Source organism: Sinocyclocheilus rhinocerous, unplaced genomic scaffold (genome assembly GCF_001515625.1).
Source record: "Sinocyclocheilus rhinocerous isolate Xijiao unplaced genomic scaffold, SAMN03320098_v1.1 scaffold44, whole genome shotgun sequence".
Lineage (NCBI taxonomy): Eukaryota > Metazoa > Chordata > Actinopteri > Cypriniformes > Cyprinidae > Sinocyclocheilus > Sinocyclocheilus rhinocerous.
Genome location: NW_015631022.1, coordinates 733,853 through 760,280, shown reverse-complemented (window position 1 = coordinate 760,280; position 26,428 = coordinate 733,853). Strand labels below are relative to the sequence as shown.

General features: G+C 39.5%; 1 protein-coding gene across 1 annotated transcript in view; it reads right to left on the bottom strand.

Moving 5' to 3' along the window:
* Nucleotides 1-24,010, bottom strand: part of fat2 (FAT atypical cadherin 2) — a 50,232-nt gene extending 26,222 nt beyond the window's left edge. Inside the window, exons 1-13 of the mRNA XM_016553639.1 lie at nt 23,896-24,010; nt 17,475-20,762; nt 15,932-16,243; nt 14,118-14,176; nt 12,985-13,296; nt 11,600-11,810; nt 9,051-9,190; nt 8,220-8,495; nt 7,670-7,880; nt 3,431-7,471; nt 3,004-3,200; nt 2,465-2,618; nt 1,666-1,899 (exon numbers count right to left, since the gene is read on the bottom strand). Coding sequence (XP_016409125.1) covers nt 1,666-1,899; nt 2,465-2,618; nt 3,004-3,200; nt 3,431-7,471; nt 7,670-7,880; nt 8,220-8,495; nt 9,051-9,190; nt 11,600-11,810; nt 12,985-13,296; nt 14,118-14,176; nt 15,932-16,243; nt 17,475-20,733 — 9,406 coding nt within the window. The 5' untranslated portion in view covers nt 20,734-20,762; nt 23,896-24,010. The remainder of the gene's footprint in view (nt 1-1,665; nt 1,900-2,464; nt 2,619-3,003; nt 3,201-3,430; nt 7,472-7,669; nt 7,881-8,219; nt 8,496-9,050; nt 9,191-11,599; nt 11,811-12,984; nt 13,297-14,117; nt 14,177-15,931; nt 16,244-17,474; nt 20,763-23,895) is intronic.
* Between the last annotated feature and the right edge of the window lie 2,418 nt (nt 24,011-26,428).

Here is a 26,428-nt window from a genome sequence, read left to right as displayed (position 1 = left end):
CATATCAACTAACTCTCATTAATTTGCAACTACATGTCAACTAACACTCATTTCAGTATTAGTAGACTGTTAGGTTAGGGTTGGTAGAATAAGTTGACATGTACTTGCAAAGTTACTTATAGTCATAAAGAGTTAGCAGATATTAAGCAGACAGTTTACTAATACTCTAATGACTGTTAGTTGACATCTAGTTGCTTATAGTTAGCAAAGTGGACTATCAAAATAAAGTGTTAGTATTGATTGATGGTCACACTGCAAGATAAACACATTCTGTTCTTTGACTTTGCACATTTGCGTAATACTTGTGCTTAGAGAGGATAATGTCATTAATTCACTTGAAGACATATTATATAAAAGGCAAAGTAGTTCAAATTCACATGAATCCCTGTGACGGTAGTCAGTATGTGTACATGTTCACACACATCTCCAGGTGTGGTCTGTCCCGCCCTAATCATGTTTCTCTGTCACAGCCTTCAATCCCACATCAAACGCTGCATACCTTTAGGATTTCAATCTGCGTGTGATGGGTCAAGGAAAAAAAGCTGGGGGCTTTTAATGTTTTCTGAGTGGATAAGCCAGTCTGTGTTTTTGCTTTAAAGCAGCCATTCGTGACAAGAGAAAACAGTACCATACCTGTGTCTGTGTCTTTGGCATAGATGACAGCAATAGGCGTCCTAATCGTTGTGTTGTCAAACACCGTGATTTCATAATGGCTTGTGGAGAATTGTGGCGGGTTGTCGTTCATGTCTTGCACCATGAGTGTGACGTCTGCCTGACAAGAGCGGCCACCGCCATCAGTCGCTTTGACAACAAGATCATATTCTGTTTCCCGCTCCCGGTCCAAGACAGCAAGCGTGAACAGCTCTCCTAAAAAAAAAAAAACATGCATATGCTCGAAACATGGCTTTACTGACAATAACAGGGGAGGGTTAAACGCAAGGTGTTGTAACATGTATGAGACGAGCCTTGACTAGTTATTTATTTGATAAAGGTGTGCAACAGATTATTTACTTGGAGTTAGTGGTTTCTTTTCTTTAACATGGCTACAAAAAAACAAAGAAAGTTGCAGTTTCAGGAATTTAACACTACAGAGTTGGACACAGTCCTTTGTTTCTAGCTTTTCCCAAAGCATTTCATGCATCTTGTATCTTGGAAACCTTATATAACAGTCTTAAAAGATGTTACATTTACACTGGATACTCTGGAAGAAGGTAAGTCACATAAATAGTTAGCAAAGTGGACTATCAAAATAAAGTGTTAGTATTGATTGATGGTCACACTGCAAGATAAACACATTCTGTTCTTTGACTTTGCACATTTGCGTAATACTTGTGCTTAGAGAGGATAATGTCATTAATTCACTTGAAGACATATTATATAAAAGGCAAAGTAGTTCAAATTCACATGAATCCCTGTGACGGTAGTCAGTATGTGTACATGTTCACACACATCTCCAGGTGTGGTCTGTCCCTCCCTAATCATGTTTCTCTGCCACAGCCTTCATTCCCACATCAAACGCTGCATACCTTTAGGATTTCAACCAGCGTGCAATGGGTCAAGGAAAAAACCTGGGGGCTTTGAATGCTTTCTGAGTGGATAAGCCGAAAATAGTCTGTGTTTTTTGCTTTAAAGCAGCCATTCGTGACAAGAGATGCAGTACCATACCTGTGTCTGGGTCTTTGGCATAGATGACAGCTATAGGCGTCCTAATCGTTGTGTTGTCAAACACCGTGATTTCATAATGGCTTGTGGAGAATTGTGGCGGGTTGTCGTTCATGTCTTGCACCATGAGTGTGACGTCTGCCTGACAAGAGCGGCCACCGCCATCAGTCGCTTTGACAACAAGATCATATTCTGTTTCCCGCTCCCGGTCCAAGACAGCAAGCGTGAACAGCTCTCCTAAAAAAAAAAAAACATGCATATGCTCGAAACATGGCTTTACTGACAATAACAGGGGAGGGTTAAACGCAAGGTGTTGTAACATGTATGAGACGAGCCTTGACTAGTTATTTATTTGATAAAGGTGTGCAACAGATTATTTACTTGGAGTTAGTGGTTTCTTTTCTTTAACATGGCTACAAAAAAACAAAGAAAGTTGCAGTTTCAGGAATTTAACACTACAGAGTTGGACACAGTCCTTTGTTTCTAGCTTTTCCCAAAGCATTTCATGCATCTTGTATCTTGGAAACCCAATATAACAGTCTTAAAAGATGTTACATTTAGATTGGATACTCTGGAAGAAGGTAAGTCACATAAAATTATCATAAATCAAATACTCTCATTGTTACAAGGAATTCCAAAAATGCCAAATGCCCTGGGAAAGTTGCCTCTTATCTTTGTTGTTGATTGAATTTCCTCAAAACATTAGTAAGCAAAGGCAATCTCTAACTGTTTCGAACTATTTTTAAACAGTGAATTCTTCTAGGAAAATGCAGGAGGAACTAGATCTGGAGATCAAAATTACCAGTTCTGGAATCAAGATGAAACTTGTCTGCATTAGGTCCATGAAGAGTGAATGACACTTGGCCATTTGTCCCAATGTCGGGGTCAGAAGCAGAGATCTTCAGGATGAACAAGCCCGATGGGGAATTCTCCATGATGGCCTCAGTATAAAGTAACTGGGAAAAGGGAAAAAGTTACTAAATGTATTCCAAGTGGGAAGTTTTCAACAACAAAAAATAGCTCGCCATCATATTTCAACATTAACATCATATTTCATCAAGTTTTGTCATTTGGGAACAATAACCCAAGTACTTTTAGTATTTGGGTGTTTCTACAGGCACTTTTATGTCCCTAGGGTGTTTTTACTTTCAATCTACTTTATGAATAACATATTGGTAACTTTTTCCCATGCATTCATTGTTTATTTCTTCCTACATTTAAAAAATGCATTCATTTCACCAGATTTATTTATTGCTATTTTGCATTTATTTTCAGAGACAAAGTGGTCATAGTTGAAGAAGCACACATATACATATATCTTCTGGAGATTATCTGACTTACTTGCTCACACAAAGGACTGTTGTCATTGAGGTCAAGAACATGGACCTCCACATTAGCAGATGTTTGAAACCTTCCATCTGTGGCGATTATCTTAAGGTTATATCTGTCTTTGTCTTCTCGGTCAAGCTGACTTTTGGAAATCACTGTCCACTCCTCCCCTGCTGCTGTGACCGAGAACTGGCCCAATGGGTCTCCATCTTCAGAGATGAAAACACCAACAGTATTTGTTTAAAACCAAAATACATAACTTCACCCATGCAAAACTGTTTACACAACAGTCAGACTTGAAATAAAATGTCAAAACTGAACTGTAAAACCAGAAGAACTACCAGAACTCAGTTTCGTGAGTGATTTAAACTTGGTAATGACAACTGTAATCTCTACAGACAATGAGGCATCATTTAACTACACAAGTGACTTTGCATACCTGTTATATAACATACAATCTGTCTGTTTTCTGCAGACACGTCTTTATCAGCAGTCGTCAGAGTGACAATGGTTTCTCCAGGCCTGCTGTTCTCAAGGATGGACCCTTGGTACAGTTCCTCTGTAAACTGAGGTGGGTTATCATTTTCATCTGTGATAGTAACCTCAACTAGTACTGAAGAGGATAGTTTGACAGCGTCGCCATGATCAGTGGCCACCACATAGAACCTATAAAGCTGTTTGGTCTCAGAATCAGCCCTCTTTAAGGTAATAATCCAGCCAGTTTGCGAATCCATGGTAAACATGTCGCCAATATCATCTGACTCCGGCACAAGTGTATATGAGACTTCTCCATTGACGTTTGTATCTACATCATTAGCTGTCACTTGAATGACCGTGGTGCCAGGGGGCAAATTCTCAGCCAGGAAGGCCTCGTAGGGGTCAGCCTCAAACATAGGTTGATTGTCATTAACATCTTGAACCTCTATGTGAACAGATACAAGAGATGCTACATCGGTGCCATTGTGACTTCCTTGAGCGATCACATCGATCTTGTACACCTTGGTTTTTTCGTGGTCAATGTTCTTCTGCATAACAAGAGTACCGCTGTCTTTGTCGACAGCAAAATCATGTTCTTTGTTGCTGTCTATAGTGTTGCCATTCACCAAGCTGTATATCAGTGGCATGTCAGCGTCTGCCTTGACTGTCCCTATCTCATATCCGATAGGGAGGTCCTCAGATGCTGAGAACGAGTACAATGGCTCTGTAAACTGGGGCAGAGTGACCTCCGGTGGGACCACTTTGACCTGTACTGGCACAGAGGAGTTGTAAAAAGGTATGCCTCCATCTCTGGCCTTAACTTTGAAGCTGAAAATCTTATTCTCCGAACCAACCAGACTCTCTTTGACGCTGACCACTCCGGTAAAAGGGTTGACCTCAATAATATCTTCTGTAACCTCTTCCGCCTCTTCTACTGTGTAAGTGACGTCAGCATTTTTACCTTCATCTGCGTCATAAGCCATTATCTGTATAACCGGTGAGCCTTTGTTCACTGTGGATTGAATGGAAATCTGATACTCTGAGGCTTTAAACTGAGGGGCGTTATCGTTTTCATCTGTTAGAATAATCTTTACAGTACAAAACCCCACTCTTCCTCCTCCGTCCTTAGCCATGACCTTAATCGCGATCACGCGTTGCGATGGATTTTCTCGGTCCAAAGACTGAGAAGTCACAATTTGTCCATCTTCATCGATAGAGAACTTCTCATCGGCAAGCTTGTTAATGATGGTGTAATCAACACTGCCGTATGGACCATCGTCCGGGTCAATAGCAGCCAATCGGATCACACGAGTTCCCACTTCTGCATTCTCTGCCAGATCTGCTTCGTAAATGTTCTGGCTAAAATAGGGGCTGTGCTTGTTGCCGTTTGTCATGTCAATGTTAACAGGGGCAGTCTTCTGAAACACACCATCGGAAACCGCAACGGTGAGGTTATAAAACGGATCCAGGTTTCTTTTGCACACATTCGAGAACGAGATAAGTCCGGATGATTCATTAATAGAGAAATATCTCCCTTCATTGCCTGACAGGATCTTATATTGGAGGTCATCCTTACTATCGGGGTCTGAAGCCTGAACTTTGATAACGATGTGGCCACAAGTGGCCTTTTCATCAAGAGAGGCCCGATAAGATGGCTCGCTAAAATCTGGAGGGTTATCATTAACATCTATGACGTTCACGATGATTTGAGCCTCATCGCTGAGAGGTGGTGTGCCTTTATCTGTGGCTTTAACTTTCAGAGTGAACTGTTGCGAGGTTTCATAGTCCAATACTTGCGATGTCGCCAAAATTCCACTTAGTGGGTCGATTTCAAAAAAATCATTTTCTTTGTCAACCAGCTGGTAAGTCATATCTGAATTCCTGCCTGAATCTCTATCAACAGCCGAGACTTGTAAAACAGATGTGCCTATTGGAAGGCCTTCAGACATATCTGTAACATAAGACAGACTCTGAAAGACAGGGGCATTGTCGTTTATATCTTCCACATCAATCTCTACTTTGGCTTCGGTAAAGGTGCCAGTCACCGAATCCGTGGCACGAACAGTCAAAATATGCTTTGTTTGAGTCTCAAAGTCTAGGAAATCAGTGACACTTAAGACCCCTGTTTTAAAATCGATGTTAAAGAACCTGGAGGCGTTGTCTTCCTCTAGATTGTAGATAAGGCGGTATCCTTCAGGATTTCTTGCTTGCACATGCAGGATCGTTGTAAATGGCTTAATATTCTCAGGTAATTTCAATGGGTAGTACAGGCTTTGAAATATCGGATGAGAACGATTTTGCACTTGGACGTACAGCGTCCCGGCGGCTGACAGGCTCGGCTCACCCTCATCTGACGCCAGTACAGTGAGAACATATTTATTCACAGACTCAAAATCTAAAGGTCTTAGTAACGACACATCTCCAAGATAACGATCGATTCTGAAGAGACTGAAATCATCCTCCAGTGAAAATAGTATGGATCCATTTTCACCGGAGTCATTGTCGGTTGCTAGCACTTGAAAGAGAACATCCCCTGGTTCGGTTTCATCCGATATCATCAGCGAATGAGGCAAATTTGATATTTCTGGGGCATTGTCATTGATATCATCTATATAGACCTTAACATGAGTGACATCCACACGTGGAGGATGCCTCATGTCTCGGACCTCCACAGCGACATCGTACTCATTCCGTTCCTCCCGGTCAAACGGAACGCCGGTGGTCTGCAGGATTCCAGACGATGGAATCGCTGCAAACTTCCCATGTGGGTTCAAGACGGTGTACTGCAAGGGCTCGTTCAGGTAGATACCTGTTGCTCTCAGAACAGCTAAAATTTTAATAGACGTACTGTTCTCCAGTACGGTGGCTACATGCATCCTGTCATCGAAATTCAGACTAGTCTTTGTTGCATTGGTGATATTTAATCTCACTAGGGTAGTGTCTTTATATAACCCATCTGAGGCAGTGATCTTTAACTCATAATGGGACTCTAGTTCAGACGAATCATTCACCGAGATGTTGCCAGTGGACTGGTCTATTTTAAAAGCATTTTTAATAGTGCTCTCTGAAATCATGTAGGTGACTGCTGAATCTGCATCATGAGCTGTCACTTGAATCACATCCATGTCTTCAAAAACTGGTAAGGTGAGGGCAGTTTCATATACAGGTAAAGCAAATTTGGGAGGACAATCATTAATGTCCAGGACACGAATGTTTACTCTGCATGGCTTGGAAGCACTTAGCGATGGCTCACCAGAATCCCACACCTGAACGCTGAAGAAAAATTCAGGTGTTGCCTCAAAGTCAACTGCAGACTTTAAGAAGATGGTACCCATGCTTGGGTCTATTTGAAACACTTTCTGAGCAGCAGGCTCAAGGATTTGGAAGATCAGAAGAGCGTTTGTGTCTTTGTCGGCATCTGATGCCTTAATCACTAACGGCGTGTTGTTCTCCCCAGTTACCATGCTGTTGATGGGCGCAGACTCACTAATTTGCCCATAATATGTGTCCTGATGGAAAACAGGGGCGTTGTCATTTTTATCGATCACATAAATGTAAACCACTGCATCAGATGAGACTCCCACTGTATTTGTAGCTCTTATTGTCAAACGGTAGGAAGGGTGTTGCTCAAAATCGAGTGCGTTTCCGACAGACAAGAGTCCAGAATTTATGTTGATGTGGAACGTCCCATTGGGGTCGCCGTCATTGATCCTGTACAGCACTGAAGACGGGCAGCTGGCGGAGACAGACAGTGCAGGGGAGCCAGGAGGCACAGCCTCACTTATCTCAGTGATGTATTCTTCGGAGGAGAACCTGGGTGGTGTGAATTCAGACAGCTTTACGGTGATGGTAACGGGGCAAAGGGCACTGCGCTGGGGAAAGCCCTGATCTGTGGCTTTTACTGTGAGGTGATACTGCTCCTGCGGAAGTTTGTCTAATGCATCAGACACACGAATGCTTCCTGTCTCCTGGTCGATTTCAAAGGCACCATCTACATTCCCACCTGGACAAAAAAGAGAATTTTGTGTTAAATGTCAAAAACAGATTAAACATGATTATAATTTTTTAATTGCCACCCAAGAGTATTTATAAATGCCACATTAAAATTAAGTATTAAGCCAAGACTTGTATCTGTGCTTTCCATGAACACAAAAGTGGTTAAAAAGCAAAGGTAACATAGTGCTCCAGGCAAATGTCTTACCAGAGTGAAAGGAATAAACAATATCCGCATTGCTCCCTGTATCCTTATCGAGGGCTTTGACTCGTAGCACTTCCGTGCCAGTGAGTGCCATATTACTTATGGTGCCCTCATAATGAGTACTCAGAAAAGATGGGTTGTGGTCATTACAGTCTTCTACATGCACAACAACCTTTGCAAAGTTCTTTTTTATTGGGATCTTCTCATCTCGTACCTGGAATGATAAAGTACACGGGTTAATGTGTGTGGCGCAAGAGTCAGGAAGATAACTTTTTAAGTTTTTTTTTCTCTTTTAGGTGCTTAATTGAGGTCAGGAATGTTTCGGGAATGTGGATTTATGGTCTTCCCTGTGCTCTGACCCCATCTATATCATTATGTGAGGGACTCGAGATGATTAAATGAATTCTAATATCATTCAACTGGAAAAATGACTAAATGTTTTCATGCCCATTTAATCAAAGCTTGCCCATAATTGCAACAGATTGCACTGGCTACTATTTACATAAGACCTTGAGATGAGAGTCTAGATGAGTCAAGTCAAGTGTCTCTTTACCATCACAATCAGAGTATGAGTGGAGATGGTCTCGTAGTCTAGCTCCTCTTTCATGACAAGCACACCGCTCCTTTGGTCCAGGTGAAAGTACTTGAGGCTGTCTGGGTTAAGGCTGCTGTGGATGGAGTAATAGAGTCCACTGTTGGCATCTGCATCGTGGGCACTGATGTGAAGGATCTCCTTCCATGGAGATGTGTCCTCTGGCACTCTCACCTCATAGAGGCTCTTCAAGAACATGGGCCGATGCTCATTTATATCCACTACTTGAATGTAGGCCTAAGAGAAGAAAGACAAACCACTACTCTCTCAGCTGTCCATTGGCATAAAGTGAGACATATTAATACGCTGACCTGATAACAATGGCAAATCTTTCATCTCGCATTCTATTTGCACGCTATGAATTTATTGACTCTGCATTCGTTGTGTGATGGATTTGGCATGTGTGCTCATACCTGAGCAGTTATGGCCTGAAATCCATCTGAGACTCTGACTGTTAAGTTATGGAGTAATAGAGTCCACTGTTGGCATCTGCATCGTGGGCACTGATGTGAAGGATCTCCTTCCATGGAGATGTGTCCTCTGGCACTCTCACCTCATAGAGGCTCTTCAAGAACATGGGCCGATGCTCATTTATATCAACTACTTGAATGTAGGCCTAAGAGAAGAAAGACAAACCACTACTCTCTCAGCTGTCCATTGGCATAAAGTGAGACATATTAATACGCTGACCTGATAACAATGGCAAATCTTTCATCTCGCATTCTATTTGCACGCTATAAATTTATTGACTCTGCATTCATTGTGTGAAGGATTTGGCATGTGTGCTCATACCTGAGTGGTTATGGCCTGAAATCCATCTGAGACTCTGACTGTTAAGTTGTAATGAGATGTTCTGCCTGCATCCAGCCGTCTAGCTTTCACAATGCTCCCTGTGTTCTTCTCAATGTAGAAGTCCTGCTTTTCATCACCACCTGAGATATAACATTACCTATTGGTTAGATCAGTGGTTCTCAACCCATCGGTCTGAGGTTTGTTCTGAACTAACCACATAAATGCAACCACAAAAAAAGGCTTGTCAACTTTAAAAGGGAGAAAAAAAACCACTTCCCATGTATTATACTCATCAAAGGGCGTGTATCCAATCAAACTGTATGGTGCATATTAATTTGTTAATTCTCTAGCTGGTCTATTAATCATTGTTCATGTGTTTTAATTAATATTCCAGTAATATTATTTAAATGTATGCATTTCAATATTACATAATTACAACAGTCCATAAAAATAATAACTTATTACAATGTTTGTATACAGACTAGTGCTTTTAATTATAAATTTATGTAACCACGTAGCTTCATTTCGGTTTATATGCATGCTTTTTGCATTACTGACTGCTAAGATTGATATTAATTAATATTATAATTCTATATTATATTAATATGATGAAGATTAATGCATTATAATGTTTGATTTTAAGAGAATTGTTGTTTACTTTTGTACTGTTCTTTTGTTGTTTTAGGTCAACACTCAGTGTCCAATGTAAAATCTGCTGCGTTAGAAAATAACATGTTTCACACATCTGATGGTTTGCCATCAGCACCTCTGAGTGAACCTTTGTGGGTGAACCCGTATGCATTACTTTAGGGCTGAGTAACATGAAGTGTTGCGACAGTTAGATTCAGGTGAACTGTAATAAATGTACAATCCTCTAAATCTTGCATGAGCAAAATAAGTACACGAGTAGCAACAAAAAAAAAGCCTTGATGAAAAGCACCAAGCATACTGTAGATTTCACATTTCAGAGTATGGGTACCAATCACGCAATTTCTCTCTAACACCCACATGAGACTTTGTTGTTATGCCCATCTTGGTACAATAATGACAGAAAACAAGGGCACTCCTGTGACACTATTCATCAGATCAGCACTATTGTTTAAGGGGAAATATTTGGCACATGCACAAAAAGACCAGACGTCTTACTCAGTAGGGGTAAATTCATGCTTGCTTTAACAGATGGTGTTTATAAAAAATTCCACCTATTTCAGGCCCATTTTCCGCTCCTGATTTAATATAACTATATTTTCAGGTGTCTATTCACTGTGTTTATTTCCAAACTTTACAAAGCAGTCTTCAAATGGATCTATCTCTTTGCTGAAGATCAACCATATCTAATACTGGCCTTGATGGAGGTTTAGAGATATATTCTGAACAAAAGCTGTCTGATGATCTTTTTTAATGAATACATAATTGGCTTCTCATGGGCTGCTACAGTGAAACAAAGCCTTCAAATTAAACGATGAAAAGTCAGGGTTAGGGTTAAAGTACTAGAGATGCAATCATTCAACTTCTAACCAACACTGCACTAAGATTCAGACCTCTTATATTCTCATCAAATGTGAATATTTTTTCTACTGTTTATGTAAATTATTGCTTTTAATATAAATTATCTTTTTAAGTCCATCATAAAACCATTATAGATTATTTAATGCTTTTATGAACAAATCAACTATGCACAGTTAATTCTGCCATGCAAAGTAATAATCCATAACTTATTACAATACCTGCTTATTTTTGTCATTGGTTTTCTTCCTAATTAAATAAGCGCAGGGTTTACAGACTAGCACTTTTAATTATGCATTTATGCAATCACATCACTTCTAACTGTCTAGCTTACAGAATCAAATTAAAAATCATAATCTAAAGCACAACGTGACACCACATATATGACCTAACATTAATAAATCACAAAATTATGCATGACAAATTCAGAACTATCTGTAAGTTATCTGAAATGTATGACTCTGGGTCTCATATCAAAGAGTCTTTTTCATCAGATTGACCAGTCTTCTGGTTAAAATATAATGTGTTCGTATCTAAGAGTAAGATAACGAATGTAAATTAATGCGGGCCTCGCTGTCATCATATCAGAACCACGCTGAGATAAAACAAGATCTGTAGCCAACAGGTGCATTCTCTTCCATGCCATTCGTTTTCCCTCCCTACTACAAATGCTTGTGATTTATTTCCACTGAAGCTCATTCCTCTCAGAGTGAGTCTGCAGGGCTGAAGGTAAGAATGCGGGAGCAGAGTGAAGGTCAGGTTCAGCCCTTAACTGCAGGCGAAATGTGCTGCTTGCACGGCTACAGAGAGACCGATGGCAGAGCTGTGAGGAAGGCAGCTCCTCTGGTGCTCTGGCTTATCATCTGAAGAAATGTGTCACTGCTAAGATCAGCCTCCTGGCGCAGATCTCATCACAGAGAGGGACGCTAAAGCATCACAGTGACACCAGTCCCCCTACATGTTGTACTTTACCATGATAGCCAACATCCTTACTGTTTGACTCTAATACAATTAAGTTTGATAAGTGATAGAGAGGTGCTTACCGATAATGTCAAACAATAGAAGGTTCTGCGGGATCTCCGTTCGGATGATTCCCACCATGTCAGTGACAGGATCGGTCTCCATCACCACATAGTTAAAGGGGGGCTCATCAAAAGCCAGCACATCGGAGCTGGGCTCAGGTTGGGGCAGCCATTCAACATGCAAACGGGCCTTAGACATTCTTGGAGGGTTGCCTTGGTCTGTTGCTTGAATCTATGATAGTGAAGGAGAAAACAAAAGATGAAAATGTGTATCTTTTTTCTGTTTGTGTAATTGGAATATATCACATATTTGTTGGCATAAATTTTGTTAATGCTTGTAGAATGTTTTAGGATTATAACAACTCGTTTTCAGAATATGTTGCTTAAAATTGCTGCAGATTCATATGCATTATTCTTGAAACATGACTTTTGAATTGTTAATTATTTACACTACTGGTCAAAATGTTTTAATAATTAGGATTTTTAAATATTTTTTAAAGAAGTGCTTACCAATGCTGTTTATTTGATTCAAAATACAGTAAATACAATAGAATTGTGAAATATTATTACAATTTACAATAACTGTTTTCTTATTCATGTGATGTAAAGCTGAATTTTCAGCATCATTACTCCAGTCTTCAGTGTCACATAATCTTTCAGAAATTATTCCACAAAAAAATATTAAGCAGAACAACTATTTTCAACTTTACTAATAATAAGAAATAAATTCTTGAACAGCAAATCAGCCTATTAGAATGATTTCTGAAGGATCATGTGACACTGAAGACTGGAGTAATGATGCTAAAAATTCAGCTTTCTCAATTGAAAAGTCATATTTCAAGAATGATGCATATTAATTTTATGCAATAAAGCCTGAAAACAATTTGTTATAACACTACTAAAAAATAAAGTAATTACAAAAAATTATAGGAACAAATATCACAATATCTTCCATAAAAATTTGGTGCTGAAAATCCAGCTGTCATTACAGTAATAAATATTGTTTAAAATACATTCAAATAGAAAACAGTTCCTTTAAATTGCAATAATAGTTCACAATCTTAGTTTCACTATATTTTTGATCAAATAAATGCAGCCTTAGTGAGCAGCAGAGACTTAAAAAAAATCTTAAATATTCCAAACTTTTGACCTGTAGCATACTTCTTTAAAAAATTACACCTCATGTTTGATTTCGCCCCAAAACTGATAGTACTGTGACTCGCATGAGTAAATAATGGTATGACACAACTGAAATATGTCTTGCCTAATAACTTAGTGGAAAGAACTGTATAAATGCATTTTAAAAATACTGATTCAAATGGTTGTTCTGAACCAAACTGTAACATTGTGAATCACACTGATTCCTTGTCAATCTAAAAGTCCACAGCCCTAGTTTGTATCCGTACCGTCAGAATACTGTAGTTGCCCCGGACATACTCTCCTCTAGCCGTCACCACCCCGGTCTCAGGATGAATATCAAACTGATCCTCACTGCTGTCTTCCAGACTGTACTTGATCATGCCGTTGGGCCCCACATCGTCATCACGAGCCACCATCCTGTAGATCTCCTGAGGCTCAGCCGTGCTCTGCCGCTCAGGGAGTTTTACCTGGAAAAGCTTATGGCTGAACTGAGGGCTATTATCATTCTCATCCAGGACTTCAATGACTACGGTTGCAGTCGAGCTTAATGGAGGGGCCCCTTTATCTGAAACCATGACCTAAACAACGGCAGGTGAGGGAAACATCATGTGCACAAATCAAAAATGCATTTATCTTTAAATAAATTTTTTGGTGTTCCTGTGGCTCAGTGGTAGAACATCATTTCAATTTCAAATCAAATGTAATTTTTTTATGGGTGAAAAAATGTTTTCAAAATCACCCCCTTTTATTATTACCAAGTATTAACCACACTACAAATATGCTTCATGTACTTCACCCAAAATGAAATGCGGTTACTTTTTATAGAACACATTTCAAGTGAATCTTCATGCATTTCTTTACCACACAACAACGGTGCCATATCAAATGATTCAAACTGATCATGTTTGATTAGTGAACCAGATCAACCAGTTTGTTGAAAAGAAAAAAAACTGACTCAAAAGAGTGATTCGTTCACAAATTGGACAGATCTGGTTCTCTGATTCAACACTGACTCAATGATTTGGTCACAATGGATCTGAAGTTAACAGCACACTTGAGGAAATGATTATGAGTGAATCATTTTACATTTCCGTCTGTTCAGCACTCAAAACTTGGCTTGGCTTCAGACGACTTAAAATAAGTCATATATACATTTATCATGCTTTTTTTTTGTCATTTTGGAGCTTATGGACACCGTGAATTGTTGTATAGCAAAGACGCACCTGAATATTATTCAAAATTTCTCCTTTATGTGTAACTTACAACGATCCCTTTAAGACTATAATACATAACAAGACACTGGAAACACAAACCGCAACATGTTCTCAGCAATCAGCCAGAGAAATGCTCAGGCCTGAGGTTCATGACCTAGTAAACCGAAGGAAGCAAGTGAACCAACCTCAATGATATGCTCTGCTTTTTGTTCCCGGTCCAAGGGAGCAAGGGTGCTGATCACACCTAAACAAACACAGAGGAAGAACAGACAGGCTGATCAATGCCACCAGCTTCAGATGGATGGCACACCTGTTCATTCACCGCAGGCTGCCCGTTTTACTTTCCCTTCCCACAGCTTTGTTTTTAAACCTTTTTTGTTTTGTTCCACTGTTTATACTAGGTCAACCTGTGGTATACAAGCCGTGGGAACAACGGTTAATATTCACGTCTGTGTCAGTGAAGATTTAGCCATCGCTGACGTAGACCAAAAGACCAGACTTCCCAGTTGCCAAGAAACTGGCAGAAAATGAGCCACGGCTTAAGAGCCACTGAAGTGTTGTGAATTAGTACAAGAGGTTTTCAGACACCTTTTTAAAACTGGGTGTTAGGGGCTTGGTTAAGTGTGCTCCATGGATCAACAGCTGATTTAAGGGCGGACAAAATGCACCAGTGACAGTGGTTTACCACCACTGCAATAAACACTTAAGAGTGTCGTTTCAGTAGACGAGGGCTGGCAGGGACCCACAGTGTCTTGTGCAGCACTCAAAACAAACCCTGCTGGGCTTTTATGACGGCCTGTATTTAGGCAGGCAATCCTGAAAGTGTGGTTTTGGCATTAATGCTCACCTGTGGAAAGATCGCTCTATCGTGCATGGGACAAAAGGCAAATGCATGGATTAAAAGCACGTCTTTAGCACTTTCAGCATGCAAAAAAATTACAAAGCAACCCTTTTTGTCTCGATTCTTGTGTTTTAATCTCCCCTAGAGCATTTGGCTTTTGATCATGTAAACTCAGTTCCCAACCCACACAAGAAATATTTGGCTTGCCTACGTACTCACTAGAAAGAGTTCATATTCGATAAATGCTATGGTTTAGTGGTGCTAAGCTGTTAAGGCGGTTAGCTTAGTCACATTGTTCTTTCTAGTGATTAGTCATCTCAGTCCGTCCTGTCCTGACATGGAGCGCCAAAAAAACTCTAGTCCCTTTAGCCCTGAGGGAAGCAGGCTAAACCGCACTGGAGTGTGATTTGTTGCTGTCTCTGCTGGCTCTTGAGATGTAGCATTGATTATATTACACTTTTATATTCATTTAGCATTCTCCTTGATCCTCCTGGACTATACAGTGCATGCATACAATATTCATAGAGATCTCTTTTAAAAGTAACGCTTCACACCGGTTGGGTTTTTGACAGAAATTTTCACCTCAAGCTTCCAGCCAAACCCGCCAGCACTATAACAATGGAAATGCAAACATCTAAATTTTTTAAACATCTACCAATGAACATTTCAGTTTGGTAGATCCTTCATATAATACAACCCAACCCCCTGTCTTGTTTGTAATCCTTGACTATTAGCTCAGGGTGGGGCATATGAAACAACAAAGAGACAGGACTTAGTAAAGACAAGTGCGAGCTTGCAACGCTGGTTAATGCAGTTCGAATTTTCATAGCTAGTGTTCAAAGGCTAGGTTGAGCTGCAAAAAGGGTCAGAGGTGTTGCGGTTTGTGTGACTCTGTGGGCATGCTTAACAACTGTCCTCACCCTTGACATAAAATGACACACACTGATCATAGTATTCACAGTAATTAGAGGTCCTATTCATTGTGCCCTTCACGAGGCATACCACTCTTATAAAAAACATGTGCTTAGACATGTTTTATCAATCCATCAAAGATTGCACGACATGAATCACCAACTTGTGCCGTTTCATCATTCTCATAAAAAGCCAAAACTGATGAACAAGTACTTTCTGATGGACCATTTGAAGTATAGAGTTTACCTGTTTTTGCGTCAATGGTGAAATATACACGTTGAGAATCTAGGATCTGGAAAGTGAGCTTCCCCTCAGAGGACTTGTCTATGTCTGTGGCAGATACTTTTAGCACAGATTTGCCCTTTGGCAAATTCTCTTGCACTGAGCCAAAGTAGACAGGCTGGGACAGCTCAGGGGGATTGTCATTAATATCCCAAACTTCAATGTAGACCTCGGTCCAGGATACCAGTGGTACAGTGCCCAGATCTTTTGCACAAACTGTCAGCCAATAGTGTGGCACGGCTTCACGATCCAGAAGGCCTGTGGTCCGAATAACACCTGCAAAATGTAATTGTCCAGAATCACTAACCGATAGCAACAGCAATATACTGCACATTTAACAATAAATGTGTGCTTGTCTTCATATAATGTTAAACATTCGGTTATACATTATTTTAAGGACCAATTCTCACTATTAACTAGTTGCTTATTAGCATGCATATTACTAGCATTTCAGCTGTTTATTGGTACTTATAAAGCACATATTAATGCCTTATCCTGCATGACCATATTTTAGATCCTTTAACCTTACCCCATACCTAAACTTAAAGGGATAGTTCACCCAAAAATGAAAATTCTGTCATTAATTACTCACCTTCATGTCGTTCTAAACCCATAAGACCTTCGTTCATCTTCGGAACACAAATTAAAATATTTTTGATGAAATCCAAGAGCTTTCTGACCCTCCATAGACAGTAATGCAACTGACATGTTCAAGGCCCAGAAGGGTAGTAAGGACATCACTGAAATAGTCCATGCGACATCTGTGGTTCAGCCTTAATTTTATGTCCATGTGACAAAAATCATAAAATTAAGGTTGAACCACTGATGTCACATAGACTATTTTAACGATGTCCTTACTACCTTTCTGGGCCCTGAACATGGTAGTTGTGTTGCTGTTTATGGAGGGTCAGAAAGCTTTCAGATTTCATTAAAAAATATCTTAATTTGTGTTCCGAAGATGAACGAAGGTCTTACAGGTTTGGAACGACATGAGGGTGAGTAATTAATGACAGAATTTATTTTTCTGGGTGAACTATCCCTTTATCAACTAACTTACTAACTATTAATAAGCAGCAAATTAGTAGTTCATTGAGGGAAAACTAAAAGTGAACGTGTTCCCTAATCTAAAGTATTATCAAACATTCATAACAAGTATCAACATTTGTTTTTTTGTCCTTTCATTCTAAAATCACTTCATCATACAATGTGCACAAGAACTGCAAAACTCAACCCAATAATTATATAGTCAAAGAATAATAGTTTATGTAATGTAACAAATGTTATTGGCAAATGCCTAATATCTTTCAACGTGCAGGAGAAAGTTATGTATCATTTTGTCTTTACATATGTTTGGTATGCCTAATGACTGATCTGATAAATGTTTGAACATGCAGTGTTGACCCAACATGCTTAAGGCAGGTGCTGTAATAGAAAAGGTCAGCAATATCCATGAGGTATTTTTCTATCTAGGTAAAGCATGTGAGACGTGTTGTAATCAAAATCATACCTGTTTCTTCATCAATTGTGAAGACGCCAAGCCCTGAGCCATCATGGATGTAATATCTGACTACTCCATCTCGTCCCAGGTCGTTATCTACAGCGGTTAGTGTCAATACTGAGGTTCCTACTGTAGCATCCTCCATAATGGCTGCGTTATGCACAAACTGGGTAAAGAGGGGCCGGTTCAGGTTTTCGTTTACATCTAACACTTCAACCTCAATGAAGCATGAAGATGATAAAGACCGGGGCTTTCCGTGGTCTACAGCTCGAACTGTTAGATTATACGACTGCTGCTTCTCATAGTCCAGTTCACGCTCCAGAGTCAAGCACCCTGTGGATGTATCCAAGAAAAACGTCCCTGCTTCACTGTTCTTTAGGTTGTAGCTTATGAGACCTCCGCTCTCCAGATCTAAATCAAAGCTTTCGACCCACAACAGCACTGTGCCTGGAGGAACATCCTCAGGAACTTTGATCCTGTAGATTGTAGGTACAAACTTTGGAGGATTGTCATTGATGTCCTCCAGTACAACCACCAGATCTGTAAATGAGAAAAGCTGTGGGTCCAGTTTGGCTTGATCTCGGGCCTCAATTGTTATGTCGTATCTGCTAAAGGTCTCTCTGTCTAAAGGCCCAGTTACCTTCACCACCCCTGTGACTTCATCAATCTTGAACAAATCGGTGAAGGTTAGCAATGAAAATGTAAATGCTCCATTGTCTTCAGAGTCAAAATCGACTGCATTGACTTTGAATATGCTTTTGTCAACCTCTGTGTTTTCTGCGATGTTCACAACATATCTTGGCTGAGAAAATAACGGAGGATTATCATTTGCATCAAGAACGTTAACAGCAAGCAGCTTCCATGTAGAGGCTTGTGGAGATCCCAGATCATACACGGTTATGTTGAGAATGTAAAACTCTTTTTGCTCTCTATCCAAAGCACTGATTACCTGCAGTTCACCTGTGTTCATGTCAATAGTAAAACATCCATCCTCATTTCCACTGGAAATTGCATAGACAAGCTTTCCGTTAAAGCCAGAGTCATTGTCAGTGGCATTAAACTGCAACACAGATCTATCAAGAGCAAAGTCTTCCCTGATGTCGATTGAGCTTGGTGTGCCTGCGATAAACTTTGGAGAGTGCAGGTTAATTATATGAACGTCTGAGATATACTCTTCTTCTTTGGCGTTGAGAGACGGCTTAAATGACTCAATAAGCTTCTCTGTCAACTGCCTTGTAATTCCGGTCTCCTCGCAATGTGTGGTGGCGACTTCGCCCTTGTTTGTGATACGCACAGTCACGGTGTTGGGGTCAGCACTATATTTGCCATCTGTTGCTGTGATTTTAAGTATATAAAAAGGATTTTCTGTGCCTTCGTACTTTGAGGGAATTGCCCTAGCAAGTTTAATGGAGCCAGAAACGTTGTTAATTGTAAACAGTTCGTCATCATTCCCAGACTCTATCCTGTATATGATCTGCTGCAGCTCATCCAGATCGAGTGCTGACATCTCTGCAATACTCTCCCCCACAGCAAAGTCTCGGGGTATGGAGGCATTGCATGCTACCCGCTCAAACACTGGAACATTGTCGTTGACGTTGGTCATGGTGATGGTTGCGGAGCATTCGCTTACTCTGTTGAAAGGGCTTCCGCTATCAGACGCCCAGATTCTCAGGTGGTACCATCTCTTCATAAGCTCATAATCAAACTCCTGAGAGGTCGAAATCACACCGGTCAGTGGGTCTATATTGAAAGGAACTGGACTTGTGTTTGCTACGGAGTATGTTACAAAACCATTGTTATCTTTGTCCACATCAATAGCAGAGACAGCCAAGATGCTTGTTCCGATCGGGACGTTTTCAGGCAGAGAAGCCTGGTATGAGGGCAACGTGAACCTGGGGGCATTATCGTTTTCATCAATTATATCCACAACGACACGGGTAAACGCTTCTCCATCATTTGCGGTGACATCAAACTCATAGTGAGAGTGCTTTTCAAAGTCAAGAGTCTGAGAAGTCATTATCACACCAGTTTTGGCACCGATTTTGAATTTATAGCTATCCAGGTTTTCTTTGATGCTGTAGGTTATATTTTTGAAACTCAAACCTACAGATACTCGAACTACGTGACTTTTCGGTGGAGAAAATTCACTGAGAGTGACGTAATAGAGTTCTTGATCGAATGCCAAAGGTTTAACTTGAGGAGGAGGAGGTATATGCACGGTTTTTATCGGCGTTAGCAAAGGAGGGTTTCTTCTGTCTTTGGCTTGCAGGGAAATGTTTAGTCCAAATGGGTTTTGCGACCAATCAATCCATTTTGTTGAGACCAATTGAAAGCCACCATCATGCAACGTCGATGGAATAATCTGAAAGCACTTCAGCGGATCCCCTTCAACTATACTTAAAGATGCCACTTTCTCCTTTTCCTTGGGTTCCGTTTTGATGTTCACACTTATTTTGTCGTCATCCATCTGTGGAGTCGCTGCACTGGTGGGTGTGACGAGGGTAAAGTTTTCTGTCACAGTTTGTATGGCCACAACAACCTTTGCAACATTTCCAAACTTCTGCACGCCAGAGATTTTCTTTGTCCTGTCCTCTGCCAGCACAGTCAGCTCATACCTGTCTCTCTGACTGGCGTCAAGCGTCTTGATAAGTGTAACGGTCCCTGTGAAAGGATCAACGGCAAAGGGGTGTGATCTAGTGGTGAATGAGTAATAAAATTCTGCGTTGCTGCCAATATCAGCATCCGTTGCACTCACTCTCACCAGACTCGACTTGATTGGTGTGTCTTCTTTGATTAGTGCATGATAAGAGGCAGGGTAGAAGAGTGGTTTCAGATCATTTGTGTCAAGCACTTGGATCGATACCTTTGTTCTAGCTCGGTTGTCATAGGTGCTTTCGGTAGCCTCGACGGTGAGAGTGTAAATGTTTCGTACCTCTCTGTTCAGCACAGCTGAGTAACTGCTTCGGGTTTTGATTCTCAGAAAGCAGAAATCTCCTACGGTTACCTCCTCGGCTTTGAAAAGGCCATCGTCATCTCCAGAGACAATCTTGTACTTAACGTCCCAGAAGGGATCAGATAATATGATGCCCATTCGGACCGGGCTCTCCGTATAGGTCCGGGGGGCAGAGTTCTCATAAATGCTGGCATTATACAAATGATGGGTGAACCTCAGCAGAGAGTTGTCTTTAACCAGGCTCCCCTGACATCTGGTTAGCGTTCCTAGGACTGCTATGACAATGAGAATTATGGCTGTGTCTGTGAAAGCCATTCTCACTGTCTCAACCTGGACCCGCAGACCTGAAGAGAAGGGAAAAAAAAAATTTTAACAAATTTTTTTCTGGCAAGTAGACCACAACATGGTTTTACCATGAGCTGATATGCCAAAGTAATATTACAATGACCATTATCTAACCACATACCGAAACTAAAAAGCACAAAACACACACGCATATTCATCTCATTGTCTGTTTCACCTAGTGAAAGACCATAGTCGGGTACTTTTTGTCCCGTTTTGACATGCCTTGACAAGCTACATTACATTGTTTAACCGTGAGAAGAGCGCCAGAACTCTTTAAACCAGGTGATACATTTTCACATAGTTGAGCCAGGTTTCTTTAACTACAAGTCAACTACAATTAGCATATGAAAATTGGTTTTGTAACTTATAAACTAAACTACATTGGGTTGCTATTCAAATCGGGTACCAAAATTATTTATTTTGGGGGCGCCTGACATTGAGCTTCCCTTCCTCACCCTCTTGTTCGACAGCAATTTTTAGCGGCAAGATTTAGCCCAATGTTTCATATCCCACCCAGTTTCAAATAAACTTACAATTTATTCTTTATTAAACACTAAAACAAATATGGTAACTCTTTAGTATAGGGACCAATTGTCACTATTATCAAGTTGCTTATTAGCTATTATTAACATATTGGCTGTTTATTAGTACTTATAACTCACATATTTTACATGAACATATTCTACATCCCTAATCCTACCCAATACCTAAACTTAACAACTACCTTACTAACTATTAATAGGCAGCAAATTAGGAGTTTGAGGCAAAAGTCATATTTAATGGTTTGTTAATGGCGAGAATTGGACCTTAAAATAAAGTGTGACCATATATTTTTGCTTTGGAGCCATGAAAATGCATGTCTTTAGTTTAACTTCTTTTTTCTTTTTTTTCAGTTAAATTAGCTTGAATTTCAAATATTAAGATATTTCAGATGTTTTTACTTAAAAGTTAGCGCACTGACTGAAAGTGTATTTTGTGAGGTGCCAAATATTGTATTGCATTAACCCCCAAAAACGGATTGTTATGCCCCTGATTTAACTACAAAGACTGTGTGACACTAGGTCAAAAAAAAAAAAAGGAGACTGTAAAGAATTAAAAGCAAGCTGAACTAATTTACGCTTATTTAAACTAGTATTCTCTGTCAGCCTGTATACATATGTAGATGTATGATAACAGTTCTAACCGCCATAAATCTCTCTAGATGGGGGTGGGGGAAATGTAGCCATATTTCCCAGAACGCATCAATGGGATAGAGGTAGTAACAGAGAATTAATCTGTCCCATACTGGTTAGACTTAAATAAAACCTGCATTTCTGTGTGGGTTTCAGCAATAATGCTTCTTAACTCTTTTGAAATCTCCTGAAATCCAACAGGTAAGAGTTGTGAAATCCCTCAGGGTGAGTCTGTTAGCAGTAGGATGTGCAGTGTGCTGCTCTCCAGCCTACACTCTCACAGCCCAGGCGGCACACACTCGGATCAGGTTTCACTATCAGTTCTCACTTTGCCAGTTTTGTTCGATTTAATGACATTTAAGGATACTGTGAACAGTTCAGCATGCTTGCACGTCTTGTAATGGTACTAAATCAAAGTTTACATGCAGCAAGCACTAATAACACTCAAGAAAGTCACATCAAAACAAACTTTAGCATGTGTTTAAAACATGCACCACAAGTAAGCCAACAAAGTGCAGTCTTCAACTATTGCACGTACTGCAATTTTTCATACTCTACAGGAGTTCTTATTACTTTCCCTGCACGATCAGTGCTTTGTGATGCATGGATTACTATAGGATCACACTAGCTCTTGCTGTTGGTTTATTGTTTGCAAAAGTTGTGGCCAGAGCCAAGCATCAACATGCCCACAGATGCGTCATTTTTAACAGAACAGCTAGTTCGGCGGTGCTGAGGCATTACGGATGACGTGGAATTGAACTTCCTCCCAAAACGTTTTTGAACTGCCTGCTAATTAGATTATGATAAATGCAGTTATCTTTGTTTAAAGCAAAGCAATGAATGCATTTTTTGTTTTGTCATATTCTATCGGAGATTAAAGTTTAAATCCTTTTCTCAAAAAAAAATTCTTGCTCAAAAATCTTTACAACATTTTTGTGTGTGAGCTGGTTCCCCATCTGTCGATGGATACTTACGTGAGGACCTCACATAAATTTCCTCACATCCACACCTAGTGCCACAGGGAGGCAATTATCTAAATTGCTAGGAGGGCTTCAGAGAATAGATAGTTTAGACAAATGGCTTAAACCCAGTTTACTTGGACCTGGACATTTAAGATGGCCACCTTCTTGTTATCGTCAAGGTGTCCACCTTCATCTATAACCCCCTTGTACCACAAAATGTTCAATATGTAATCAACTCAATGTTCAATATATAATCGCTAATGAGCACACCACGTTAAAAGCCTTGATGGATGAGATGTTAAATTGCTATGTGTATTTAGGAAGAAATAACATTTCATACTGACCGAGATTACCTTAGGCCCCAGTCAAAATGTGTTAGAATAGAGGAGAGCTTCTGTTTGTGTTTTAGATGACAAGTCGAACATTTGAATTAACAATAATAATATAAAAAGAATATTAGTATTTGCTTTAATAACTAATTTTTTATAAACACACAGACCTGTGAAATGCACTTGCACAGTCTTCTCATTAGTAATTACTAGCACCGTTTTGTTAGCACCAATATTTAAAATACTTTTATCTGTACTTAGAAAATGAAAAACACTTTATTTTAAGGACCAATTCATGCATATTACTATCATATTGGCTGATTATTAGTACTTATAAAGCACATATTAATGCCTTATTCTACATGACCATATTTTAGATACCTTAATCCTAAACTTAAGAACTACCTTACTAACTATTAATAAACAGAAAATTAGAGGAGTTTATTGAGGCAAAAGTTATAGTTAATAGTGAGAATTGGACCTTAAAATACAGTGTGATCACACAATTGCAACACTTGTGACAGCCCAAAGAAATGCTTACCACAGCAAAATAATAAGATTTATAAAATCCCACAAAGCACCACCAACACACTTTTGGATGTAGATTAAAATCCACTAACAGAAGGTTCAGCAAACTGACACCGCATGCCTGACATCTCAGAAACTCACCTGAGGTCCTCGACTGCTGCTATGCGTAAAACTTTTCCCAAAGTCCTCACACCTTTGGTATGACAGCATTCCAGTGCGGAAATAAATCGAATCGCTTTTCATCCATAATGAACACTAAAACTAGTCAGAAAAGCCAGAAAAGCCAGTGTTGACGGTTCCAGCTAATTTAGCATGTTCATGAGACTAAAGAGTTGCAAGGCTGTTGAGACACCTCATTCCCTTTCATTATTACATCCAACAACAGAACACCTCAATCGCTTAGGAGTCATTCTTGTCTACATCTGCTCCGGCGGTGAAACAATGGCGGACTGATGACAGCTCACTGAGGGCGGAGCTAAGGTAAGACGCCAGTCCAGTCTGTGCTGAAACGCTACTGTCAATCAAACTATCGTGGGAGGGGCCTGTCTGTGTGACGTCACACAGACAGGCATCTGAGATCTGCTCGATTTGAGAAAGGGGAAAACATTTAACCAGATTAAAAAAAAACACTGGGTGGATTTTTATCATTATAGGGTGGTTGTGTACACACACTGCCAACACACATTTCAGTTCAAACATCTTGTAAAAGTGCATGTAGCATCCTATGACCTACATATGAATGGATGGATGGAATTTTGCACTAACATTAATTTAAAAAAATAGTTTAAACGTACTTTTAAATAATTTAAACTGAACGGACTGGTTTGTGTTTGAATTTTACATTTACACATTTTTTATTAATATTATTTTGATGTCCAATATCAATTAATACTGTTCATGTACATATAAAGCTACATGATTTAAAAATAGCAAGCCACCTAGCTATCAATTTTTTAAATAAATGTTTTTATTTTATGTTTTATTTTATAAATTACCTTTTGAGAAAGGTAAATCATAACACAAACAACAACAACAATACAAACTCTAACAAGAAGCACTTATTTTTAATAAACTGAAAAAGATAAATACTGCAGACATACACACATATTTGTATGAGTATTTTGTTTACTTACAATTTTGAAGTTAGCATCTTTAACTTTTCCATTACGATATACAGTACACTGATCTTTATGATACATCCACAAACACAACAGTCTTTTTCTGCCCCAAACTGGCCTAAAAATAATTTATTTTTGTTTATCAGTCTCATCTGCACTCTTCCCAGCAGCCACTGGGGCATGAATAATTAATATGGTTGCAGTGTTTGATCGTTTTCCAGTTTTAATTGCATTGTAGTTGTTGTGTTGTGTCATTACATTTAGTAACAAGTTGGCTTGTAATGTCATGAGTTTGTCCCTGTACTCAAAATGATCAGTTACATAATTGTTTTCCTTTTCATGTACCAAGTACTGTTCACAGCATTTTAATGTACTTCCTAAATATTTGTTGTCTCTCGAGTGTCTGTGTGATGAGGGTTCATCAGATGTTGTCAACTGATAATTACTTTCCTCTCAATGACAAATAGCTCTAATAAATGAAGCAGGCAATACAACAGTTTAAAACTGAAGGTAGGCTACAGTTTTTTCAAGTTGGAAATGTCTACAAATAAACTACTCATGTTTGCAGTCTACTGAGTAATAGCTTACATGACTAATGTGGAGAGGAAGTGCTATAAACCACTGTTCATATTTACTGGCTGTCAGACAGACCTGGTTGTTTGTCTGTCAAAGTAAAGGAGCAGATGAATGACTGAAATTCACAACTGTCTGCACCCTGTAAACAGTATCCTGCATTTACTGACCACATGGCTGTCAGGCTTGTCAGGAGACTCTTCAGCTGTGGGTCAGTATTCATTTCTGGACAGTTCAGTCACAATCAGCAGGTATTACAGTTTTTTTTTTTTTTTCTTAGTATTTTTCTTAAAATGCTTAGTATTTTTTAAAGGGGTCATATGATGCAGCTAAAAAGAACATTATTTTGTGTATTTGGTGTAATGAAATGTGTTTATGCGGTTTAAGGTTAAAAAAACACATTTTCCACATACTGTACATTATTGTTTCTCCTCTATACCCCACCTTTCTGAAACGCGTCGATTTTTACAAAGCTCAACCCGGGAAGTAACTCGTTGTAGTCCCTACCAGCCGTTTTTGTAGGCATTAAACTGCCAGAATTTTAAAAGACGATATCTCCGTTTGCATTGAACTTTCAGCTTCGTAACTTTGCAGATATTGTTTATGCTCAAACAGCAACATTACACACTAACTAACGTTAAAAAAGTGAAATCGCGATGAACCACCCCTTTAATTCAAAATAACAATTCTCTAATTAATCACTTTCAATGTTTCAATATTGCTGATTTTTTTCTGTAAACTCTTATGCAGCTCTTTTCCATACTGCAACGATTCATAGTGATCAAAAAGGCTTTGAAAAGACAAAAACACCATATATGTGGTCTATATAAGTCATGCATCACACTTCAAGCCTTCTGAAGCGATACGATAAATGTGTGTGTTAATGGCAGACTTTTCATGTTTAGATGAACTGAAGTAAATGGCATAGGGAGTTGTTATGGGGTAGGTCAGACTTTGTTTTAAGAGCGCAGGCTGCAAAACAA